The following is a 25,614-nucleotide window of genomic DNA, read 5'->3' on the forward strand; positions in this document are numbered from 1 at the left end:
CGTGAGTTCCGGGCGCGGGTCGCGGCCATCGCGGCGGGGCCGGGCCGGGTCGGTTTCGGTCTCCGTCTCCGTCTTCCCGGTGTCGTCTCCCCGCTGTCTCTCCGTGTTCCCAGGAAGTCGCTCTGCGCAGGCAGCAATGGATTTCCCCTCGGGAGGGTGGGGACGGGACGCCGAAGTGCCCCCCGCGCGGCCTGTGCCCGGCGCCGGCCCGGGCGCCGTGAATCCTTTCCTGAGCCTGCTGCACTCCATCTCCTCGGGCCTGTCGGAGACGGAGCTCTCCGCCATGAAGTTCCTCTGCCGCGACAAAATTAGGAAGCGAAAGCTTGAGACGGTGCAAAGCGGCCGGGAACTCTTCAGCATCCTGATGGAGCAGCAGGAGATCTCGAGCGGCAGCCTGGAATTCCTGAGAAAGCTGCTGCAGCACATCGATAGGGACGACTTGGTGGCACAGCTGGTGCAGTTCGAAGAGGAAGAACCTCATGCTCCTGATGGTCAGCCAGATGTGCATGAAAAAGGTAGGTGGATTATTATATGTATGTGGTTATAAACAGTTACATCCCCGTGTATATCGCTGCCCAGCAGCCCCAGTAAATGTGTACACAGACGGCTTTCCGGCGTGGAATTATTTCCCCTCTTTTTATCTTCCTTTTGTGTTGTCTTTTGGGATTCCAATTCTATCTATTCTATTCTTTAGAACTCTCAGTATGTGCAGTGCAACAAGAGTAGTGGCATTTTGCTGAAACAGGACCAAAAAACCGACAACTTCTAAACATTGTCTTATATTTCTTAATAAATCCATGGCTGACTTGATCTGCGTCTGCTGTTTCAGGTCTCCTGAAGGCAGCTAGTGCTGTCATATGTGACAACGTTGGGAAAGAGTGGAAGAAGCTGATGCGAGAACTTGGAATGCCGGAGGTGAAGCTGGACAGGATAGAGGCAGCCCATCGATTTAATTTGTATGAACAGCTTGTTCAGGCACTTCGGGAGTGGCAGAGGTGGAAGGGGAAGGATGCAAAGGTGGCTGACTTAATTAAAGCCCTGCGGGGCTGCAGCCTGAATTTGGTGGCAGACATGGTTGAAGAGAAGATCTCACAGCTGAACACTGGAGCCAGATGAAATCAGTGTAAAAATATGAATGAAAAAAGTCAAAGTGCCTTCTCTTGTGAACCAAAATAATTACCACTGTTTGCTTGCCATGCCATTAATTTATGTGCCTTAGTAAGTTAATTTGTGCTCAGATGAAAATTGACATTGAAACAGATTCCTTTCAGGGAACACTTTGTAGTTTGATGCTTCCTTCAAGATACTTTAACTTTCACAAGACCTGAACTCCATTTTGTAGAAAATTCTTACACTTTTGTTCTGCCACCTACCTGGAAAGATTTGCTTTGCTGCAAGGCCCTTTTCAGATACATCTCCATGAAAATACATCCATGGGACACTTCTGAGGCAACTGGAATTTAAAATTTCATGGAGAGGTTGGATTTTTTTTTTTTTTTTGGTGGCCTATTATACATTTAGTGTGAAAGGGAGAAGGAGTAAACTTCTCAGCTGGGTGCTGGCTTTTCTTCTGGAGTAGCATAAGATAATATCTTAGGTAATTTGTCAAATATATTTGCTCTCCATCAAGGGATATTAAGACAACTGTAACCTCAGACTGCAGTGCAAGAGGGCCTTAAATATTGTGGTGGCTCTTTCTTGGAACAAAAAAAAATGTGCCTTGGGTTTGAAAACTAAATCCAATGTCTGCACCAAGTGCCTTCAGCATCCTGAAGGAAGTGTTCTCCTGAACCTATCCAAGTGATTGTGTCTCACAGATGTTTGCAGCAGCCTCTTTTCAAAGCTGTGAGTGCTTTGGGGTTCCTTGCTGGGAATCCTCCCATGCCCTCTGTCACAGAGAGGCTGCTCGTGGGTGCTGGAAGGTGTGAGGGAACAGGATGTATGAGCCAGACCAGGTGCAGTTCTCAGCTTTAATCTGGAACAAACTTCAGTCCATGGCCTTCCTGCCTGACCTAAGGCTGGAGAAACTGCACAATGGCTCAGTCCAGGACGTGCAGGGCTGTAGAGGCCTCTGGGGACCATCCCCTGTGCCAGGGGGGAGAATCCTCTGAAATCATTCTTGCTTGAACAGTTGTAGCATCGTGTGTTTCTGCAAACATCCTGCCAAGTGCCTGGCTAGAGACTGGAAGAGGTTTTATTGCTGCTGCACCTGTGGGACTTCCAGCTCCTTCCAAGTTGTTTTTGTGTGGTGCCATTGCTGTGAAAGCCGGGTGTCAGCAGGTAACTTGTCAGTGCTCTGCAGAAGCGTCATGACACTGACAGTTGTCAGGTTTTCATTGCACTTGGTGCCTCTTGCTCAAACACTGAGGCTTGAATACTGAATTGTAGTGAATGGAAACTGCTGTAAGTTCACATGATAGAAAAATCGTTTCAGTCAGGGCTTTTTTTTCCTCTTCAGTGATTTATCTCCACATTCCTAGAAGTGCTCAAGGCCAGGCTGGATGGGACCTGGAGCAACCTGGCCGAGTGTAAGGTGTCCCTGGTTGGAACTGGATGATCTTTAAGGTCCCTTCCAGCCCAAACCATTGGGATTGCATGTTGATTCTCAGTATCTTTCCACCTGTGGTATGTTAAATACCAGTGAGTGTATCCAAGCAAAGGGTAATACAGGAGATGCCACCTGTCTGCCTTTTGGGCAGGCAGAGTTCTCCACATTCTTATTCCCTCTACTTGTATCAGTTGCCAGTTCCAGGCTCCCAGGAGGAGATGCTGAGCTTCAGCTGAATGACCAGCTCAAGTGTTTTGGAGGTTTTTGTTCCACAGACACCAGCAGTATCCATTCTGCAGTATGTAAAGAAAAGGATTGCTCCAGGAATTTTTCCTTCCTGCCTCTGAGCAATCCTTGGGAGCAGAGCAGAGAAGTGGAGTGAGTTATGCGAGTGCTGCAACAGCTCCAAGTCCAATCTCTCTGCTAAAGTGCCTTTCTTACCCACTTTTAATGAGTCTTCTGCTTCACAGAGGAGATTTATGTGGAATGGGAAGAGCATACTGCCTACTGCATACAACGAGGATATTTTGGGAATCAGTTGGAATAACCTGTTAGTTGTAGCCAAGGACTCATCAGCTACAAGAAATATTCTGCTTCAGAAGATAAAAACCTCGTTTCTTCAGAGATTTTGTACATCCTTTTACTGTGTATGAAAGCAATGACCTGGACTGCATCAATCTGTGCAGTACCTCAGGGCCAATTAAGACTGTTTTTATGCGAGATTAAAATGTTGTTTATGTGAGAGCAAAATCAACTGAAAAGAAGGAAACAAAATATTTTTATTGGGAGGAGGGATAAGGGGAAAGAGTGCAGTTTGTAAGGGAATGTTTTCTGATCCAGCTGGCAATCTTCTATTTTCAAATTACACACTTTGAACTCATATACATATTTTTATAACTTGAATTAAAGCTTTATATTGTGTAATTTTTGGTACAATTCATTAAAAAGAATTCCTTAAAAACCAAGATAAATGGAACTGGGCTTTCTTCTTGTTTGATGGGATTGCTGTCTGCAGTGAGATCTCTGATTGGGAGAAGGTGGATGTTAAGGACACTTTGAAGGCAAGGAGTGGTGCTAAACAGGCATTGTGTTACCAAGTGCCCTCCTTGGGACATGAAAGAAAAAAAGCAAAGTGTTTTGTCATTGAGTTTCTCAGAAGTGCTAAACAGGCTGCACTTTTCCAGCAGCAGCAGCAGCAGCAGCAGCAGCAGCAGTAGCAGCAGCGTTTGAATGCTGTCACTCAGGGAGGTGTAAGGAAAAAAAGATTCTCTGCCAGCCCTCAGGAGCCTAAAATCGAGTCCCAGTGTGCTTGGGAGACAGGCTGCCTGTGGGTAGGTTTCCTTACCTTTTCCTCTGGTAGCCATGCTGTGCTGAGGATGTTATATTTGTTTTATGATTAATTAAAAGCACGGCTTCCAGTTTAGTCTAAGCTTGGTCAGGCTTTTAGAGGACGTGCTCAGAGCAAATTGTCAGAGGTTTGGGTGCTCTGTGGAGTGTCAGCCTGCACTTAAAGCTGTGAATGAGTAAGACAAATAACTTAATTACCCATTTTATCAAGTCCTTTAGGATGCTCTGCAAGAAGATCTGCCTGTGAGGAATTACTCAAACCTTTTCCTTTTGGTCTCGTGAGAGTCATCTTTCCTCACAGCCTTGAGAAAACAGCACATCAAAACATGTGGAGAGTTAAAAGTGCCATCTTGGGAGAATTCTCTTCTTGGAGGATTGTTTTTCCATGTCACTTCCCGGTCCCTTTCAGCACTTGCTTCCCATTGCCTATGATTTTTGAAGATACCAATTATAATCACATATTGAGGTGTTTTTCTTAAATCGCATTATTTTCATTACTGAGTTAAAAAGAAGTTTCCTAGACCATTAATTAAAAATCCTCTTACGCAAATTGGTTGTTGTGAACATTTCAAATGCAGTGCTTTGCTTTCCTTTTCTCCATTCTCCACACACAGGCAGCTGCATTTCCTCCAGCCTTTGTTTCATTCCTAAAATAATTGCCTCCTTTCTGAAATCTAATTGCTTCATTTAATTGTTTAATGCAGAAAGCTTAATAACACAGACTGTGTCTCCAAGCTCTCTCTGCTGCTCAGCATGTTCTTAATTTAGGCTTTTTGGCTGAGTATTTTTCAATTCAAATTTATTTCTAATCACTGCCTTGTGGCCTTCTTCTTCTGCATGAATCACCTATGTCCTTAAAATGTGTTCCAGCACAAATATTTTTGTAGGCTGTCTTCCCTCTTTGATTTATTGCTTTTCTCTGCCAGTGTTTTGGTGCTCTGGTGGAATTGAGAGAAATTAGTTCACTGCTTCAACCACGAAAATAGGAATTGTGGGGGTGAGCTGAGGGCTAGGGGAAGGAGTTGTGAGTAGAGGTTCAGGAACTTTTGGAGAATCTGTTTCAACAAAACCTGTCGCAGCGGAGGATTGCTTCACAGCAACAGGGCGTGTTGCCAATGTGTGCTGGGAACTGTAGGTTCGGGGAGAGGGAAGCTGAGCTTTACTCGGCTGCTGGGAAAGGCAGAGTCATGCAGGTCTCTGCGTGGGAATCTGCGGGGAACCGACTCTTAATCATTAAAGAGTCCCGTCCACAGAAGCGTTCCTGCTCCTGCCTCATTCCTGAGAGCATTACACATGCCTTTCTTAAAGCAGGCTGAAGAGAAAACAGCAGGCTTGTTCTTGTGAAGCGTGATGTAATAGACACCGCTAAAGTCCCTGAAGTTGGCCATCCTGGTTGAGTTGGAATGTGGTCATTTCTCTGATTTGATCGGGTTTGGAAGCTGAAAGCCTTTTCATGGGTTTCCAAGTGCTCTGTGTGTATAGAGCTGCTGCGTGGATGGCAGCTCGGCTCTCCTTTCTTTCGGTTTGCTGTGCTGTGTTTGGGGCAGGGCACAGCAGCTCTCAGTAACCAGCTCTTGTAGCAAAGTGAACGGCTTTGTGTGTGCTCTCTACTCTATAAAAAAATGGCAGCTCTAAGGGAGGCCTTGAGATGTCTCCAGTGCAATGGAATAAAAAAGTGCCTTTGCTAAGGAAAGCAGCCTAACGTCAACTTTGTATCTCTGCCGAATGCTTCAGAAAGTTGCCAGACTGGTGTATTTTATTTACTACATAATGTCGAAGCCTTCAGAGCAGGCTCTGGTGCTGTGTGAAGTTACACAGACACAGAACTGGACCTTTGTCATGGCAGATGTAAAAAACACCCAACTGGGACTTTGTGTGGGAGGTGTTTTATTCACAGGCGAGCCTGGCTTTCGAGAACTTCTACAGAAAGCAATCATCTTGCCATTAAAAATGCTCACCATCTTTATAATGTTTCCTTTTCCATTTCTTAATTCTGCTATTGCTATGGATCCCAGCAGGAGTATTAACTTAAAAAAAAATTGAATTTAATTCAATTAAATAAGAATTTAATAAAGAATATAAATAAGAAATTTAATAAAGAATTAAATAAGAATTTAATCTGGGACCAGTTCTTACTGGGGTCTAACTTTTAATAGGGTTGTAGCAGCCATTCTGCAAGGGTACACACCACCTGTGGCAAAAGTTTGTCTAAAGGGATGAATAAAGATTAAATTTCTGTACAGAAGTTGGTGATTTTTGTATGCAAACCTGGTACGAGATTTTGTAGACAGCATACAAAGTGTGAGAAAGGTTTGACATAAAAATGAAACTATAAAACTGTTCTTGCCACTAATGTCTGTATGTGAACAATTGAGCTAAATCTTATCTTTGTTTCCCTCCCAGTCATCTCCTGAGAGGTGCTTTCTGTCACTCCCAGGCATATTGCCAATTTGTGAACAAAAATTGTGGAGAAAATGTGAATTAAAAGGGTGCAGCACTGGCAGGTCTGTGCCTCACATCCCACATTGTTTAATTTATGTTCTGCTCAGCGTAAGCAGAATTTATTCACAGCTTCTTGGCTGTGAAGTCCCTAACGTGGGAAAGCCGGGATAGCCTGAATTCCCCCCAAAGCCGGGGTTGCCATGGCAATCCGAGTGCACGGCAGTCCACGGGCCATGTGGCTGCAGCACGCTGCCTCCTGGCCATCCCAGCCAGCCGCACGGTGCTGGGAAGCCCTTACTGATTGCGGGATTTGCTGCAGGCTCCACTCAGTGACCATGTCAGGAACCCAAAATCCGAGGGCAGGAATGGAAAATGAAAATTTCTTGACGAATTCCCTCGGTTCCACTTCTCCCTGGAACATGACGTGAGAGAGCAGGGCTAAATATTAAGGCTAAATATTAAGATTAGCACACGGTGCTCCCATTTCTGTTTCCAGCTGGAATGGTGAAGCTCCAGCTTGTGCGTGTAGCTGCATGTTGGTGCATGAAGCAGCTATTTTATATGCAGATGAATTAAAATTAATTAGAGCTAAGGCCAGCAAAGTGCACATTTCTAGCTAACGGCTGTGTGCAGCTCTGTTACACGCCACCTAAATAAGTTATTCACTGTGGACCTGCTCATACGATTTTCTGTAAACCATATTCTATTTTTTACAAAAAAAATAAATATAAAAATACTGGCTTCATGCTGAAGAACTAATGTCTGAATCTTTAAATCAGAACGTCAAATTCTGCATCCAGCCTGTGACTTTTCAGGGCTATTAAATGTTGCACTGTATCTTACAGGACTGTGTTTATAAGGCACTTCATGCAGTATCTTTTCCCCTTAATTCCTGGAATTTCATGGTCAAAGCTCTCCAGCCCTGCCTCACTTCAAACTTTTACTCACGTGACTCAATGGCTGAGTAAGAATTTAAACCCCTTATTTTCATGTTGGACCTGAGCAAGAGGCACCCCCAAACCCTGGCTTTTGATTTTAAGAATAATTCTGTGGACGGGACCCTTTTTCTCCCCACCCTGCATCCAGTACAGAAATAACATGCTGGGGAATGAAAGTGCTCAGCCAAGGGTCCAAATAATCCTTGAGCTCCTCGGCATATGGGACTGATGCCTGTGCTCCCTCCAGCTACTGGGGGTAAAGAAAAGCAGCTTGAGCATGGCATAAGGTACCTGATCATGATTTTCTCCCTAGGAATATCTCCTTCTTTCGCCTAATTTACCTTAAAGTGGGAGTGGAGGTGGGAATCCTCACCAGAGAGAGAAATCCTCAGCTCTAGAAATTCCTGACTCCAGTAATCACTTCCACTGGGTAAGATGCTGAGCAGTGTGAAAGGACCAGATCATTTTGCAGCTTGAAAGCCAGGGGCAGATTTGACTCCTGTGAATTAAGGTTTTCAGAGGTGTCTAGACCAACAGTCTCAGAGAAGATGCCATCACACAGCTACTTAACCAAATTTAATGTCAACCAACACCTTTGAAAATCCTGAGTTTGCTTTCACACATAGTGTTTGTCCATTTCCTAGGTTAGTATTTTCACTGGTTTATGGGGTATTACTATTAGGTTTGCCTGAATTTAGGTTGAACTGACGTTTTTTGAAGGTGATTTCTTTAATAATGTGTGATTCAATTAGGTTTGAGCCAGGTCTTCTGCCAGAAGGGGCCTCACCAGCAAGTCTGATGTCTGTTCCTCAGGTCTGACTTGTGGGGAGCTCAATTTGTTTCCTGAGGGGTGAGAAGTTCCCACAGGCTAATTCAGAGGAATTAGAGAAGGAATTACAGAGAAATCAGATCCCAGTTTCTTTTATTTAAAGGGTACCTGAAGTGCCCCATAGGCTTGTCCCATTTTCTCCTTTAAAAGGTTACTTTCATCCCTTATCTCCTTCCCGCAAACTCATCCCCCAACTCATCATTAAATGCTGGATAATTCCAACACACAGGCCTGAGGGAGGACAAACACTCGTTTTCTTGGTGCTTTGAAGAGGACTCTGACAGTTCTTGAATGACCCCTGGTTATTCAGGCAGCCTGTTCCAGCGGGTTTTAATGCATTCAAATAGGATACGACAACCTCAGCTAGGGAAAAACGGGCACGGGTGGAATTGCCACGGCACCTGTAGGCAGGTCAGGGAGTATCCTGGTTTTGAACCATGTCAGATGTCACAGCAGCAGTGGCAGCTTCCTGCTTTGGGTTTGTTTATTTTTTTCCATGCAAAGGGAGGGAATGAGGGAGCTGCTGGCCACAGAGAGCTGCCAGCTTCTCCCGGCCGTGTGTTTTGGTACTACAAAGGTGGCATTATTGAAGGCAGACAAAAAAAGCCTCTAAATCATGGAACCAAAGTGAACCCTAGGAGCTGAAAAACCCTTCCTTTGTGCACTCAGAAACCTTGCTATGACCTAGCTGGTGTCTGTATACAGAGGCTTTTCTGCAGCATTTTGCCTGTAACTGAGACGTTATCTCCATGAGCACTGAAAACTGGGAGTCAGGAACCATCCCCATTGCTGTTACTATACATCCTGACCTTGACAGCATAAAACAACCCAATCCAGCAAAGCATTGCTGGATTTGAGAGATAAAAATTTAAATTATCACTGTTTTGGCTGGCATAAAATTTGATGATTCTGTTTACAGCAAAAATCTGGTACTGCAGGACTTTTTGTTGTATCACTTACACCTGAATATTCCCTGTTTTTCTGAATATCCATGGGCATGTGGCAGGTAAATGCCGAATATTCATGCAAGGAACCTCACTGTTTGTACATGGCTTAAAGATATATTAAAATCAAACTGGTGCCAGGTTGTTTTGGTGAAAGGAAACTGCACATTTAATTATAGGAGAGAAAGAAAGTTTTGGACATGAAAATTACGTGCCTCCCAAATCCTGATATGCGCTTGTGTGTGTGTATATCCACGTATCTGTGTGTATATAGTGTGTGTATCCAAATGCACACACACACACACCCTTCAGTAAAGTTATTTGATATAATCTGGAAAACAAGATTTTCCTGACAGGGCTATGTCTCAACACTGCTTCTCCAGCTTCTGGCTGTCCTGTATATGCTGTGTCTGTAAGGAAATACATCCCTATGGCAATCTCCAAGAGCAGCCTAATTTTGTTAGAAACAAAGGTGGTATTTCTGGGCCAACTCATTAAAAATAAGTACAAATCCAGAGGCAGCTGCTGCATCTCCAGGATCAGCCAGAGCAGGAGTGATTTTGAGCCATTGTTTTACTCTCACAGCTTTAAATGCGAGAATTGGCTTAATTCCTGGTGTACACTAGAGCAGTTACTGTGATTTTCAGCATTTTCCTTCAGTCTAGTGTTTTGGGTCAATTCAAAACCTGGGATGCTGAAATGAACCTTCTGTTCTGTTCCCCGTTGCTTCTGCTTTCGCAGGCAGCAGCTGGAGACACCGAGGAAATCATCTAACAGTAAAAATTTAGAAATTATACGTAGCCAGAGTGAATAGAAGAGTCCTTCTCTCACTCTCCTTGTGCTTTTCCAGTGCCATAAAGGATTCCAGCCCAGGGCAGGTGAGTCCCTGCCACTTCAGCCTTTGGCTTCACAGGTAAAAAGTACAAAGAGCGAGTTAGTGCCAAGTTCCTCGATGGCTGTTGTGGCGAGGGCAGCACTTCACCAGACTGAAACTGCCAAGTTAATCTCACCTTGGCTAGACTTAATATTTCCCATTTGGGTACGAAGAAATGCTAATGATTCCTGGAAGTTTTCGGCATTGTTATTGAAAGTTGTTTGAGAGACAAAGGGAAGACAGAAGTTTGTTTGCACTGGGGGGAGGACCTGAGCTGTGTTTGGAGTACTGGATGATTGATCGTAACACGAAAGGAAAAGGTGAGAAGTGTTCCTGCGGCTCTTTGTGCAAAAGCTTAAGTGTGCTGTGGGAGCTTAACTCGCAGGCCTAAGCTAGAACCAGCTCGTGAGTCAATACTGCTGTTGACTCTTTTAGATGTGGATTACAATGCAAACAGATGGTGTGGTCAAAGGGTCTTTAATATGAACCGTGTTCAGGAGAACAGGGAATTTAGTTTCGAAATAAATCGTTTCCCCTGCTTGTTACGGCACAGATGAACAGTAACAGGGCTGCTGCTTTCTTCTATTATGAGTTATTCCCTTTTATATCTTACACGTGTTATTCTCACTTCATTTAAGGATTAGCATAAGACAATGACAAGGTTTGTTCAGCTGTTTGTCCACCCTCCTAGAAATGATGATTCCTAACCAGGAACAGGGAGAGGACAACTTCTCATACCTTTTTCTCTTGGTTTTTTTTCCAAGTTACATGCCATGTCATCTTACCTGCAGCAGTTAGATAGTAAATGACTTTTTATTTAGTAACAGCCAGCCTTAATTAATTGCAATTTGACAAGAGCTGTGTAAATACCTCTGTGCAAAGGAACAAGGCATTCAGGCAAACAGAAAAAGGGAAAAGGAACACTTGAGTGACTAAGAGCGTTATCTGGCACAAGGCAGGGACAAACCTTTTGTTGGTAGCTGAGCCAAAAGACTACACGTGGAGACCTCAATTGCAGCTGAGGACACACCGGATCAAACCTCAGGTGCAGACAAAGACATTCCTGTAAGGGGCCTGAACTCGGAGTGACCCACAGGGATGGGTTGAGCAGCACGAGCTGCACACACAAAGCCACACTCCAGCCAGAGGAGGCAGTATGAGCTGACCATAAGTTTTACAGAGGAGATTTCTGTGTAGAGGGAAGATAAATTGGGCCAGATTAGCAACAGACACTCTGCCAGCCAAGAAGGGATGCAAGGCTTCACTCTTTTTATTCATTATTAAAAAAAGAGATGGTTCCATAAGGACTTAAGCATCCTTAACACATTTATCTCAAAATTAGGGTATCGTAGTAACAATGAAATTATAATTTCAGACAGGAATCCTAAAACTGCCTTACTTTAGGGCACTGTGAGTCCAGCAGTAGGGATAGCCCATATGGGCAAGGCAGTGCAAAGGCAGCTCCTGCTCCTGTTGGCATGCCTTCTCCATGAGGATCTCCTCCCCACAGCATGTCTCACCCAGGCTGTGTGCTGTGTGCTCCTGGTTTATGGATTTGCAGGGAATTTTGCTCAAAAGCTAAGGGTGAGACCACTCCCAGCACAGGGACAACACTGACAGGTAAGGACAGGCCAATATAGAAGCAAGTGGGGAAGGAATTTACTTAAAAAGAAGCCCCACTTACTATATTTCCATTCTTTTTCTTGGTATTTATTTCAAGTTGACTTGAGCACTGCTCCCAAAGGTCTTGTGTTTTTTCCCTCTGGCGAATGTACAGCTGCTTTTTCTGAAGTATTGTCTGTTTTCCCTGAAGGTTTTCTTCTGACTCTGATTGCTTTTAAATGTCACTCTGCTGCTTCAGGCTGCTGGTAGGTGGTCCGAGCTGAACGGTTCCCATTAGATGGCTTATACCTATACTCATTTTTCCGTGTCGGATCCTGACCTAATAACCTTCTTCTCCAAACGCCAAAGGTGAGATTTAGTCTGAAATAACCTGGTTGCCTAGGCAAAATTGCTACTAGTCAGAACAGGAAATAATATTGGGAACTGAACTTTAACAGCACTTTAATACACCATATCTAATGGCAGACAATTTCACCTGAGCCTTAGGTTCACCTTGAAACTGGAGATGTTTTTTTGCCAAACACACTGTTGCCATTGCAAGTGTCCGTAGTTTTAATAATTTTTATCTGTTGCAGTTTGCTTTATGACTCATTTTGAGGCCATGTTGGTTTTTAGTCACCCTCTCAGCCAATTCATTTCAGCAAATTAATATTTCTAGTAAATACTGTGAAGACAGTGGGGAGCTCTAAAATGGTGAAAATAAACATTTTAACTCATACATAAACTGGTGATTCACTGCAAGTGTTGTTTACATTTTCATTTGCCTGTAAGCTGAAGCTGGTTGTACAGAAAGATCCTTCAGCCTTGTCCCACATATATGATTTGGGACTAATGCCTTCCCAACATTATTATCTTTGCACACACGGGTTAATGCTTCAATTCAGTGTGCATCTGAATAATGAAGGTGGTGATTGCTGCAAACAATTTCATGCAGGCAATGTGCATGTAATGAAAGGTATGTTATCACTTGAAATCTAGTCAGGTAAGGATTAAAAATAGGCTTAAGTGCTATTTGAGATCTCTTTATTTTTCAAATGCTTTTATCTACTTTACTACAGTATGAAGGACTAATAGTAGAGGACACTGAGTACATAGAAATCATGGTCCACTTTGCTTAGTGCCTACTCCAAAGCCACTTGAAACAGTAGGAGTCTTTGCATAGCAGACAAAGCAGAAAAAAGCCCCTATTTTTTTCCTTCAAACACCGATGTACAGGAACAGAAGTGTTACTTCACATGCAAATCCTTTTTGTTTTCTGTAGTTGGATTATTTATAAAGTTTATTAAATATATTATTAAAATAATGCAATCTTTTTATTTTTCTCGTAGCAGGTCTCAAAACATTCTAAAAGCTGAAGCCTCCACATTGAAGCGATCCAGGTAGACCCCAGCTGTTCTCTCTTGTGGTCCTGAGAAGAGGTGAAAGGTTCAGTGTCTGCAGAGTTCATTCTGGGATCGCTGTGTGCGTATTCAGGGGGTTCAGAATAAAAACAACATCATTCTTTTCTCTTGGAATGAAGACAGGCTGAGGGAGTTGGGACTGTTCATCCCGGAGAAGAAAAGGCTCTGGGGAGACCTTACAGCCCTTTGCAGTACCTAAAAGGGCTACAAGAGAGATGGAGAGGGACTTTGGGCAAGGGCAGAGTGACAAGGGGAAATGGCCTCAAGCTGAAGGAGGGTGGGTTTAGATTAGATATAAGAAATACATTCTTTGCTGAGAGGGTGATAAGGCACTGGCACAGGCTGCCCAGAGAGGTTATAGACTCCCCATCCCTGGAGGTGTTCAAGACCAGGCTGGACAGGGCTTGGAGCAATCTGGTCTAGGGGAAGGTGTCCCTGCCCATGGCAGGGGGTTGGAACTGGATCATCTTTAAGGTCCCTGCCAACCCAAACCATTCTGTGTTTCTGTGATTCTCTGCCCTGAGAGGCTGCCATGGCTCTGAAGCTCTAGGCTCCAGTCTTGCAAAGACAGTAATTGAATTGCAGACCAGCTAAAATTACTGAGACAGAAAACCCTGGGCTGCTAAATCCGCGGCAATGAAGCCAGTAACAGCCCTATTCATTTCTGAGGACAGTCACATTCATTTTCCTTGCTTTCCTACAGCAAGCAGCTGTGCTGGTCTCACACATATCCAGCATCCAGATTCATCTCACGCTGCTTCAGACACCCGAGCACAGCTCCCACGGCAAGAGTCCGGCTGCCCTGGGCTCCCTCTGCAGTCAATGGGAACAGACAGGCACCTCAAGCAGGTGATTCATGGACCACACCAAAGGTCTGAATCACTCCTCCCATGGAGTGGTTCTCTCGCTCCACTGATTACAGAGGCAACCCAGGGTAAATGGGTTCATGCTGTAGGTGGTCAGCCAGGTGGAATGTATCCAGACCTGTTCTAGTTAGGCAGGAGCTGCATTATCACAGCTGGTTCTGAACCCTTCAGTTTCTTCTTCCAATGTTATTCACAGCTACGTCACACAAATATGGCCTTTATGAAAAGTATCTTTTTAAAAATGCTTAACTAAATAATGTGCAACTCCATTGCCCTGAACTTGCAACTGAATGCACTTTTAGGTCGATACCTTTCATTATAGCTATAAACTGTCTGAAGACGTGCTGAAATCAGTCTACACCGAGGGAATGTACTACGTTTGCATTAGATATTAGCAGTGTATTTCATTTCACATTGAAATAAATGATACTTGGCTTTAGAAATTCCTTCTAGCTCAAGGGGATTTCTGCTGCTGTAAATCCACACAAAAAAGACAACAGCTGCAATAATTCTGAACTGCAAATTGCACAACTGAAGCTGAAACTAAGCTGAAAGCCTTTTCGAGTTCAGCAGGTTTGTACTTGAGTGAGAATATGTGGTTTTGGTTGCAGGAGTAACAGCTACATTTGAAAATATTTATGGTCTTGACATACGTATGATTCCCACTAAAATAAATTGTGTAAGTTCATCTGGTGTTTGAAGAGTCCTCTCCATGTCTCCAGCGGCTTTGTGGAGACTTTTCTTCCTAAGTCCAACTCAAAAAACCCTCTTCAGCTTCAGAGCAGCCAATTCCCATTTGCTTTACACCTGCCTGAATCCGGCACAGATCCACGTAGACCCGCATTATATAAATAAAATGTCGATGTCAAGAACTGCGTTGGGGTTTGTAGAAGTCGTGGCTTCCATTGCCCAAGGGCTGACACATTTACTGGGGCACTTATCTTTATACGTGGGCATAACCATTAATTACCTCCGTCCTCTTCTCCACAGGCCACCTTCCATCCTCTTCCCTCTCATTCCTTCTCCCTCAGGCAAAGTGTCTCCTCTGTCTAGAAACCTCTGGAGACGTTTCTTATGGTAACAGAATGGTCCGGGTCACGTCTATCTACTGACAAAAGGATAATCAGTGCTGCTGGCAAAAATCCTGTCCTTGCATCTATTCATTTCAGTATGAAATGCCTGAAATGTGTTCAAAATGCATCTTGCTGCTAAGTCATTAAGTCATTTGTAAAGGACAAGGAGTAAATAAGGTACCGTCAGCTCGGCTCGGAGGGGAAGAAAACTGCGTAGGCGATCTTGGACTATTTTCAGCAGAGGTTTTGTGCTAGCGTGGGGTGGCTCTGAGGCTGACAAAGGAAATTTCAGCACAGATGAAGCGTGAAGCCCTCAGTGGGCAGAGAAGGCGGCGGGCGAGGCGAGCAGGGTGCGCGGGCAGCCCGGCCCGGCTGGCAGCAGGTGTTTGTCCTCAGAGCCCACGGCAGGGCAGCTCCGGCCCGACCCCACTCCTCACCCCGCAGCACTGGCTGGCAGGAAGAGCTGGCTGCTTTGCTGAGCTTGGATAAACATTAGGATCTAATTTATCATGTGACAGGAAAGGAAACCTTCCCCCCCCCCCCCCCCCTCCCTGTTTTTAACAGCCTTTGTTTGAATTTCAGCGTGTGGTTTCTGAGGTGCAAAGAGTGGAGGGAGATTTAACCTGGGTTTCTGAACTGATTACTTTGCTGTCAGCTGATGTATGTGGGGCTCTTTCCAGACACATCCACAAGTGCTACATCTCACTAAATGACATGGACAGGGAGCCAGGCCTCTTGCTGAACTTACAAAAGACACATCACACTCAGTTAATTAAAAAGATCTGAGCTGCTGGTGCCTCTTCATGTCGGATGGTATATCCTGGGTTACATGCCCAGGAGGAAGGAAAATAAGGAAACTGTTTTCCTTGTACTACAAAGTAAATAGGACTGAGAAATATTCTGGTATTTGCAGAGCCTGGGAGTTCTGACTTTATCATTCCATGTGTGTTTTGTGCAGCACGGAGCACTATGCAAAGACCTGGTTATTCACTTTTTCTCTGGAATTTCAAGTTCTGGCTCTACACTGATCTGGTCCCAGCTTTGGTGGACTGCACATGGGAGTAGGAATTGGCTTTAAAGTCAGGCCTTTTGGGCGTTTTTGGGGCATCTCAGCAATTCTGCCGTATCCACGGTCTGGGCTCCGTGTGGCATTCCCAGAGCGTGGCGCCTAAGGAAGGTATTTGCAGTATGCCATGTGGGAGGCATATTCCTTAGCTGGGATATTCTGGATGTAGGTTCCCTCCTGGACTAAGCCATCCTTTTGGGCATGAATAAGTACCTGGCTCTTTACAGTGCCTCCTTCTCATATAGCAGACATTTATATGCTATGGGAACTCTGTTCCCACCCGAGGCTGAAACCCATTTCTCAAGAAAGTGCCTAACCACTGGCATTTCCACCCTGCCCTGAAACCTGTGTACACAGTGATTTGAGGGTGACAGAGATAAAGGTGACAACTCCTTGAGGCTGAGGAGGGTCTGCAGCTAAAACCTCCTGCCTCTTAGATGGGAAATCCAGCCACGGATGTGAGGAGCTGAGCAAGCCAAATGTGAGTGTCTGTGCCTCATTAACAAACTGGGTGAAGTGAAAATTAATATAGGGAGCTGATCCATATTTATTCTCCATTCAGAATTGTGTGGTAGGTTCTTTGCTTTCATAATGAAACAGGATTATAGCACGGTATGAATCTTCATTTTTTGGTTTTAACCATCTAAGGACAAACCAAAACTTAGTTTCAGAAGAAAAACACACATTCCAAGGCATCCCAGGCTGAGAGAAAATGTAATTCCATGTTTTAGGATCTACGTGAATACCGAGGTTCACTTATTAATTTATTCCACATGACCTGGCTCTGAGATCAGTTAATCTGACTGGATATATTGCAGTGTCCAGTTTGAGAGAGATTATCAACTCCGTGCCCATTGCAGTCTTTAACCTTTTGCCCTTTCATCCACAAAGTCTCCATTTGACTCATGTGTTGAACACAAACCAAATCAGGCCAGATCAATCTTTCTACCAACATTATTAATTTTCATTTTTTATGTGTGATGAGTTGAAGTGAAAAGGTGGTTTTTTTCACACAGCCATAAATTCCACTTCATTTTCCAGCCTTGTCTTGGTTTTGCTGGAGCAGGTTATTTTGAAGATGCTGCCCTGGCAGCTGCTTAGCTTGAAGTCTTCTTCATCTACTGAAAGTAATCTGGATCAAAGCTTATAAATAAAAGCATTTACCTATGTACAAGCTAATTCATAACAATTCATTTTGGGATCTTTTTGCTACTCTTCCTACACTGAAAAGTCAGACTTCAGTTCTTCGGATATTCAGCGTTAAATTTCTGCTAGCCAATATTTGGCAGAACTCGTGATTTGAATGTGCATCATCCTATTTGGCTTTTCCCTCAAAGTTCCAGCTCCCAGAGTCATGGGATTACATTAGAAACTTCAGGAGGAAAGAAAAGTAATCTAGACCTCACGGCTGTAGAGAGAAAGCTTAAAAAAATGTGACCTGGATTCACTCAGATACCAAAGGGAAAGGGCACAACGTAGAAAACTTGTAAAGAATTTCGTATGTGAGGAAAGGAAGACCGACTCATTAGCAATCCTTTCTATCCAGTGCTAGGTGTCGGGATGTTGTGTTTACAAATTAATCCACATAATCCAGCCACAAATCTGCAGAACCTTCTGTGCAGGGACTGCCACTTTTTGGCATGACTTACCTCTGTCTGCGTAACTGGCCCTTGATGGCTTTTAAAGCCTTCCACTGCAAAAGCAACAATAGGGTCCAAAATGCAAATGCTTCATTCAGGGTGGTAACACAAATGTGAAGAGAGGGAAGTGAGTTTTCTAAGCTTTGCCTGCAAACTTCAACCTTCAACTCACAGGCACGGTGAAGGCTCCAGGAAGAGAGTAAAAGCTATAGACACGCAAGCGGAAAAACATTTATGTGGTGTTTTGGACAAATAATACTCAGTGTAGGCAAACCCAGTTTCCTGTGGAGAACAGGCTATGTCAGTGAAGTCGCCCCCCACTGGAGCTGTGCTCGGACCTGGTGGCTCCGCTCCACAGAATCGCAGAATTTATTAGGTTGGAGAAGACCTCTGGGATCATTGAGTCCAGTCTATGACCAAACACCACCGTGCCAACCAGGCGATGGCAGCGAGCGCCGTGTCCAGGCCTTCCTTAAACACCTCCGGGGACGGTGACTCCAGCACCTGCCCAGGCAGCTCATTCCGATGTCTAATCACCCTTCTGCAAAGGAATTCTTCCTAATATCCATCCTAAACACCCCCTGGCAGCTCAAGACTATGTCCTCTTGTCCTGTCACTTGTTGTCTGGGAAAAGAGACCAACTCGGCCACAGCCTCCTGCCAGGGAGCTGTAGAGAGTGATAACGTCCCCCGCTTTTGTCGAGGCTGAGCCCCCCAGCTCCCTCAGCCTCTCCTGGTGCTCCAGACCCTTCCCCAGCTCCATTCCCTCCTCTGGACTCGCTCCAGCCCCTCGGTGTCCTTCCTGAACCGAAGTGACCGGAACAGGAGAAGGACTCGGGGTACCCGAGGCGCTGGGAGGGGCGGGGGCAGCCGGGGCCGGGCGAGGCGCTGCGATCCCGCTCCGCGCCCGCCCGGGCCCTGACGCGACACGCAGGCCCCGGCACGGGCTGCGACTGCGGGGCCGCTCCAGCCCTGCCCTGTTCTCAGCCCTCAGCGAGCACGCCTCCCGCCCCGGGACTCCGCTGCAGCTTTCCCGTCCTTTCCTTCGGGGCGGGCAGCGTGGGCGGCGGCGGTATCGCTCACAGGGGCAGGCAGCGCGGAGCGGGTCTCGAACCCGGGTCCCCGGCAGCGGGGAACGGGCCAGGAGCGGCCGCGCCGCCCCGCGCGGTGCATTGTGGGCGCCGCACTGATTTATGCGGGGCCGCGGAGCGCGCCGGGAGCGGCGGGAGGAGGCGGCGGCGAGCGGGGCCGGGAGCGGCGGGGCCGCGGCGGCGATCGCGGCTCTTCGGGAGCGCAGCGCTTCTGCCGCCCCCTGAGGCTGCGGCGGCACCGCCGGGCGGCCGGCACCACCCACCCGGCCTCAGCCGACCCCACGCCGGCCACCACGGACGTGGAGGCGGCGGCGGGCGGAGCCGGGCCCGGCCCGAGGGGACCGTCCCGGCGCGGCGGAGCCCCCGGCGCTCGGTAGGGGCCGGAGGGAGGGCGGGCTCGCCGGGGCCGGGCTCGCTCCGCAGGGGCTGCGCGGGGCCCGGGCCGGCCGCGCTCCCGGCGCCGCTGGGGCCTCCGGCGGGGAGCGAGCGAGGCGAGAAGGGAGGCCCGGCCCGGTGCTCCCCGAGACGGGCGGGGGGAGCAGGAGAGCCCCGCGTCCTCCGCCCGCAGCTTTGCTAGCGCGGCCCTCCGCGGGGAAGGGGAGCGGCGGGACCGGGCCGGTGCCCCCCGGAGCTGCTGGGTCCTTTCTTTCCCCGCTCTCGGCTGCATCTCTCGGTTGCGGAGCATCGTCTGCGGGGCCGAGCGGGTGCGGGACACGAGCAGAGGAAACAACAGGTCTCGTTCCCTGCTCGCCTTCCAAAGCGACGCCAGCGCCTTGCTCTTGGGATTATAAATGTTTGAACTAAGACCCAGGGAACTGGAAGGAGAGCCTCCCGTTGGAATTAATAGAAGAGAAAAGAAGGGAGGCTTTTCCAAAGCCTCTACAAGAAAGCTCGTGCTGTTTTCCCCTGCTGTCCGTACTCTGTTTAATAATGCGATTGTGACCTGAGTGGAATTTATGAGCGATGAACTATTGAAGCTTGTTGCACCTCTGCATCGGACTACATTTTTGGTTTTTTTTTTTCCTCAGCCCATGATTCCTCCATCCCAGCTGTTGCAGGACCTATGGGCCAGTAATAGAGGAATGGGAAGCTGAGACAGTTTATTTTCACATTCTTCTGTGCCGGGGACTTGGCGAGTTAGCTGAAGCTGCTGCTTTTTACTGGATCTGCTCTTTCCTCGGCAGGTTTTTCTTTTTTTTTTTTTTTCACGTGTTTCGATTAAACAGCCGTTGGACTGGAGCTGGATGGATGCTTTGCAGCCCAAAAGGTTTTGGGGGATAACAGAAAACTGCTAAAACAGAGAAGAACTGGTGCTGCAGGAAACGTGGGGCCTGTTTTCCGAGCCTTTTTGTTTTATTGAGCAAGGTAAATAATGTAGTGATGAAAATTCAGGGCTTATCGTAATCATGCATGAAAATCTTACAAAGCGCTTCAGACCGTTCCAAGACTTTCAGTGGATTGAGGGACCCACAGTAAGCCTCAGAATGAATTGTTCTTTTAAAATTTTCGGCTATGAGTGTGAAATTTAAGGCTGAGAACAAAAGTTAGTGGTGCCTGAGAGGTTGGGGGCACTACTTTTCCTGATTTTGCCTTAAGTTCTTGCAGGTTTGTGATTTTGAGAGGGGTTGCCTGAAGAACTTTCTTGGCAGTTCAATGTGCAGTAATTACACGAGTGGGGTTTTTCCATGCTTTTTAAAAACTTGATGCCTTAGCTCTGGTAGGGATCTGTTAGGGTCTCTGAAGGGTGCTCCCAGTTTACAGTGTGCTCACTACCAGTGCAGTGCTCCCATTTGCACCGGTGATTGTATTCATCCCCTGCCTTTAATTATTTGTGCCTACCTTTCCTTTTGCTGTCCACACTGAGAGCTACTACTACTTCATAATGAATTTTTGGCTTCTTGTCTTCCTTCACGTGTTTTTATCTCCCGAATTGCACTGTTTGGATTTACCACTCATTTATATACATCACTTTCACTACCATAAACCTTCTACAGCCAACACAAGCTCAAAGTACTGTTTTAGATACAATCTTTGTACGTTTGAAGCAGTGGAAGAAGCAGATAATGATTCCCAAAATGTGCAGTGTAATGAGTTACTGGGTGAAGTGTATAATTTTTGGTGGCAGGCTGCATGCCCTATCTTTGTTTGTTTTTTTTTTTTTAAAGATCTCAGCAGCAGTTTACTCCTCACAAAAACATAAATCCATTAAAATGAGGTCACAGTTTGAGACGTAGCTGCAAAAATCTGGTTTTGCAAGAAGTCACAAGATTCTCATTATGAAGTGAAGCCTTGATTAAGTTGACTGTGTACCTTTTCTCCACTCTTAATGAAATAGTGGCAAACACCGAGGTGCTGGCAGCCTTTGCTGATGCTATCGTGGGGAGAGCCAAGTGGGTATTATGGACAGTACTCAAAGTTCCCGTTTAGATTTGTTTGACCAAAATTTCTGGCCTGTGTTTTGTCTCGTTTTGTTTCAAGATGATGTGTGAGGTGATGCCAACCATCAGTGAGGCCGAGATTCCCGCCGGGGGAAACGGAGGCCACGGTTCAGGTTCCCCATTGCAGTCAGATGCTGATTCCCACTTTGAGCAGTTAATGGTGTCCATGCTGGAAGAAAGGGATCGCCTGCTGGAAACACTCCGAGAAACTCAGGAGACGCTCGCGCTCACCCAGGGCAAGCTGCACGAAGTTGGCCATGAGAGGGATTCCTTGCAGAGGCAGCTCAATACTGCACTTCCACAGGTATGGGCATTTGGGAAGGAGGGGGTTTTTCAATGGTTTTTGTGTTCTTTGTGGTATTTTGTTGGCTTTTTGTATGTTTGATTTACTGAAGAGTCAGGTCGTCTTAGGGGAAGATGAATCTATCCTGAAGGATCTGTTGGTGCTTGCTCTCTTTGAGAAAGATGCAGAAGCAAGGAAAGCAGGGAAGAGCAGTCCTTTTCCTCCAGTCTCCTTTCCCAGTTTCTGGAATTTCCTTGGCTTAGCATAAACATGGAATGGTGTCTACATCCTTTTGTTTAATAGAACTTGATGGACTTTCTTCTATCACTAGTACGTTTAAAATGCTGTTTCTAATTGCCTGATTCATTCATGTGCTTAAGAATTAATACCTGGTCTAGTGGGAGGTGTCCCTGTCCATGGCAGGAGGTTGGAACTGCATGGTCCTTGAGGTCCCTCCCAACCCAAACCATTCTGGGATTCTGTGAATTCCATACAGACCATTCTGACACCATTACGGACTTTGATTTAAAAACTTGAAGACTGCTACCATGTGAATGCATGCTGAGTTGTCAGTGTCAATAGAGAAGTCTGAGGGTGTTGTTTAAACCTCTTCGGCTACTTTTGAAAAGTTTGGATTTGGTTTTTGGGGATTTTTTTTTTTTTGGTCCTGCTAGGAGTTCCTAATTAGTGACTTGTGGAGGATGCACGTGGCCTGCAGCGCTGGGTTTGTTACGTTAAGGAATGTAGTTAGGAAAGGTGATTGGTGTCTACAGAACTCGCTGGGTTTTATCCATTCGAGTTAAAAATAATACAACTGGACTTTGAACATGTTGGTTGAGAAGCATTTGGCTCTGGGCAGAGCAGGAGCTGCTTTCAGGTGCTGGTTAACTGTTGACAGCCTTGTGCTTTCTAGCCTGGTGGTTGTTGTCCCAGGTGTGTCACAAAGATGCTGTTACTTTTACAAACGTTCACATATCCTTAAATACTGTAGTTACTGTTTATACCCTTTCACACGGTAGTGTTAAATCCTTCTGTTTCACTGCTCTCATTATAATGTCATCACTGCATGACTCTTGGTATGGTAATTGGTGCTGCTAATTACTGAGGGATAGAAACTAAAATGTTACACGTGTTAATCTAGTTCTGTTACAATGATGAAAATCAGAAAGGAGAAGTTTCCAACCTTTGCTGCTGTCTGCGCTAAATTGTGTGCTGCAGGCAAAAATCATTCTTTGTTTTTTTGCTGTAATAATTGTGGCTTCTCCTGAGCCTCTGTGTCAGGTCTGCTACATTAATGGAGGCCATTACCACTTGCATGACCTGCAAACTGTTAGACCTGAGTTTGTGGCTGAGCAGAATCGTCCCAGCTCTCAACTCAGCTGTTCCCCTTTTGCCTTCTCAGTTCTCAGCTTTCCTTCCTGAATCTAGTAGGCTACTTGCATATAAACATCACTTTCTAAACATATCTGGAAGATTAATAAACAGTTCCCTTTTTCAAGAATGCAGTAATTGCATGGTTTCATGTGAAATCTGTTGGAAAAGCAAGTCTGTCGAGGGAGAAATTTTACTGCAATTTTATATAAGCATACAGCAGTGTGTGGATTTTTGTAGATTGCTGGCAGAAAATACTGTTTTCATGCAGTGGAACTGCTGCTTTTGTCCTCAGTGGTGCTTAGCTCAAGTGACTGTGGTGCTTCCAAAAACGAGAAATATTTTCATTATCATTGCTACATCAGAAGTAGCTTCTGTATTGGGCAGTTTTTGTTGTTGTTATGGTAGAGTCGGTTACTTCATGGGTGTAAATTTTGATGAGGCTAAACAGTTGGGTTTTTTTTTTTAATTCTAATATGTGTTCACTGTCAAAACTTTATGGTGACTAATATTTGAAACTATTCAAACTTTTTTGTTAATTATTTCAAGCTGAGCATTCTTTTGAACTACTGCCTCAAGTGACCCGTTATTTAGCTGTGGATTTCAAGGAGGGTAAAGTCAGGATACCTTTAAATTTAATAAAATAACAACTGTGTTACATTTTTTCAGCAAAGAAGGGATAGTAGTATAGATTTAAAATTTTTTTTTATCGTAGTAGTTGTTTTCAATTTAGGAGATCTGCAAGGTCAATTTAACTAATTGTACAAAGACCAGTGGAATTTCCTGAGTTACTAAATCGTTCTGTAACCAAAGTATTATTTCTTTCTCAGACTTGGCTTGTAAGAAGTCTTTGTAGTTGATTTTAGACTACTTTATGTTAACATGTATTGAATGGAATTGTTTCTATGTGTGCTTTTCCTGTGGTATATATATCTTTAGCTGAATCAGCCAGTTTTAGACCATTCTGATGACTGATGGAAAGTCCTGGTATAAAAGCAGGGATGCCAGATTGATTTCTTCTATACCAAAGCTACTCTCCTGGTTTTGCTATGAAGGCACTCAGTTTCTGAGGGCATCCCTGTGCTTAATTCCTTACATTCAGAGTTTCTGTGTGTAAGAAGGAAGCTTATACTGGTGTGTATATAATTAGTTTCAAAATAGCAAATTAGTATTTGCACCTCTTGGTTTCTAAGAGTAAATGCAGTTTTTCCTGCAGCAGTGATGCACATTTTATGGTTACAGAGGAGCACACACTTAGTGTGGTGAGCAGCTGGGAATTCAAGGCATCAGTTCTAGCTCCACAAACCTGGGACAGCTATTTAGAGTAAGGCAGCTTTTGTGAATGTCTAATTCACTGAGAAGACAGCATTTTAATCTTATATAGAAGTGCTTTATCTGTTGCATTTACTCAAAGTGAAGCTGACTTTTTCTGGGTTTTTGGTGTGGACAGCTGGAAGTGAAATACATCACCACTGCCTTGATAAAATAACTGCATTCTTGGCAATGCTCTTTGTTTTCTGGGAGTTCCCTTCTATTACAGATTACCCCAGTCAAACTGTACTCTGACCTTGGAAAATGAGCTTGAAGAAATCAAAGTGCTGTGCTAGAACTTACTTTTATTCTTTCTGGTATTTTTCACAGGAAAAAATGAACATTAACTTTTTACTTGAAGAGCTGTGTGACATAAACACATTCAGTTATGATTCTAATTATGGCCTTAGTGGATTTAATTATGCCTTTTATGTGCCTTTAGAGTGCATTCTACAAAATTCATGATTTGTGTGCTTCAAATTTATAAATTAATCTGTAAAACTGTATTTAAAGGTTAAATTTTGAACCTAAGGTAGATGAGACCCAAGTTACTACGCTTCTTGTTAATAAAGTGTTGTAGGCCAGGGTTTATTTTGCTGATAGAATTTCATGTAGATGTTTTCCGTAAATGAAAACATGATGCTTGTTTTGGATGGAGAAGACAGGAATTTAATTTCCAGTGACTCTTGTGCCTATCACAAATAAAAGCATGCTTGGTGAATTCACAGCAGTTGTTATCAGGATGAAAATTTTAATATGTATGTTAATTTTATAAGCTGATAAATGCAATACAAATATGCTTCTGTAACACTTATTAAGATCCATCTTAATCTTGCACCTCTCATCTTTTGGTCTTAAACTTACCATGCCATATCTTTTTCTGTACAAGGTAAGCAAAATAGAAGGTTAAAGTAAAAGTTGCTTTCTATCCATAGTAAATATTTTATCACTACTTCACACTGCAGTTAAAAATGGTGTGTTGTATTCATAGTTGTATTCAGTGAAATTCAGGTATGTCTCTATAGAATGATGTTCCTTAGACAATCTCAGAAATACTCAATGCCTCACATGTAAGAAATACCAGAACACCTAGCCCAAAGGCTGCCCTGGTATTGTTTTGAAATGATGGACTTAAGGATTTAGTTGCCACTTTATGAATAGTGGTATTTGGATTTCCTCCAGACAAGTTTTGAGTAATACAGGATGTCATAGATGTAGAAATGAGGTTTTGAATTGTACCTAATATGAAGAACACAGTGGCAGAAAGCACATTAAACAAAGGCCTTGCCAAACTCTGCAGCAGCTGAAATTTCCTCAGCACTTCAAGCGCAGCTCCGTTTCCAGCATTCCCAGATGTTCAGCCCTGAGGTGCCATAGCTTGCACTTCTTACCCTGGCAGCAGCTGGTGCTGACTTCTGAGTAACAGCCATTAATCTCAGCAGAGTGTCCAGGAATCCTGGAGGTGCCAAAGGGTTTCACACGGCTGTCAGAGCAGGCACATCCTCCGCTTTTCCTGCCCCATTCTGACAGC

At 44.9% G+C, this 25,614-nt stretch overlaps 2 protein-coding genes and 1 long non-coding RNA gene across 13 annotated transcripts in view; 2 read left to right on the forward strand and 1 right to left on the reverse strand.

Annotated features, from left to right (window-relative positions):
• On the forward strand, positions 1-3,513 carry FADD (Fas associated via death domain). The gene is made up of 2 exons (XM_032112795.1): positions 1-515; positions 830-3,513. Exons 1-2 carry the CDS (start codon positions 137-139, stop codon positions 1,114-1,116), a joined length of 666 nt encoding a protein of 221 aa, XP_031968686.1. The 5' UTR covers positions 1-136; the 3' UTR covers positions 1,117-3,513.
• A 9,038-nt stretch (positions 3,514-12,551) lies between these two features.
• On the reverse strand, positions 12,552-15,347 carry LOC116446183. The gene is made up of 2 exons (XR_004241076.1): positions 14,782-15,347; positions 12,552-13,149 (listed from the first exon to the last, which is right to left on the reverse strand). It is a non-coding gene; the product is annotated as an uncharacterized LOC116446183 (long non-coding RNA).
• Positions 15,348-19,169: 3,822 nt separating this feature from the next.
• Positions 19,170-25,614, forward strand: part of PPFIA1 (PTPRF interacting protein alpha 1) — a 53,742-nt gene continuing 47,297 nt past the window's right edge. For 4 of the 11 annotated variants that reach the window (XM_032111007.1, XM_032111005.1, XM_032111001.1 and 1 more), the window contains exons 1-2: positions 19,172-20,045; positions 21,159-21,422. In XM_032111007.1, the coding sequence (XP_031966898.1) occupies positions 21,159-21,422 (264 nt within the window). In that variant the 5' untranslated portion in view covers positions 19,172-20,045. Of the gene's footprint in view, positions 20,046-21,158; positions 21,423-25,614 lie in introns of all 11 variants that reach the window. The other 7 variants (XM_032111008.1, XM_032111011.1, XM_032111006.1 and 4 more) reach the window with 4 other exon arrangements.

This window comes from Corvus moneduloides, chromosome 6 (genome assembly GCF_009650955.1).
Source record: "Corvus moneduloides isolate bCorMon1 chromosome 6, bCorMon1.pri, whole genome shotgun sequence".
NCBI classification, from domain to species: Eukaryota; Metazoa; Chordata; class Aves; order Passeriformes; family Corvidae; genus Corvus; species Corvus moneduloides.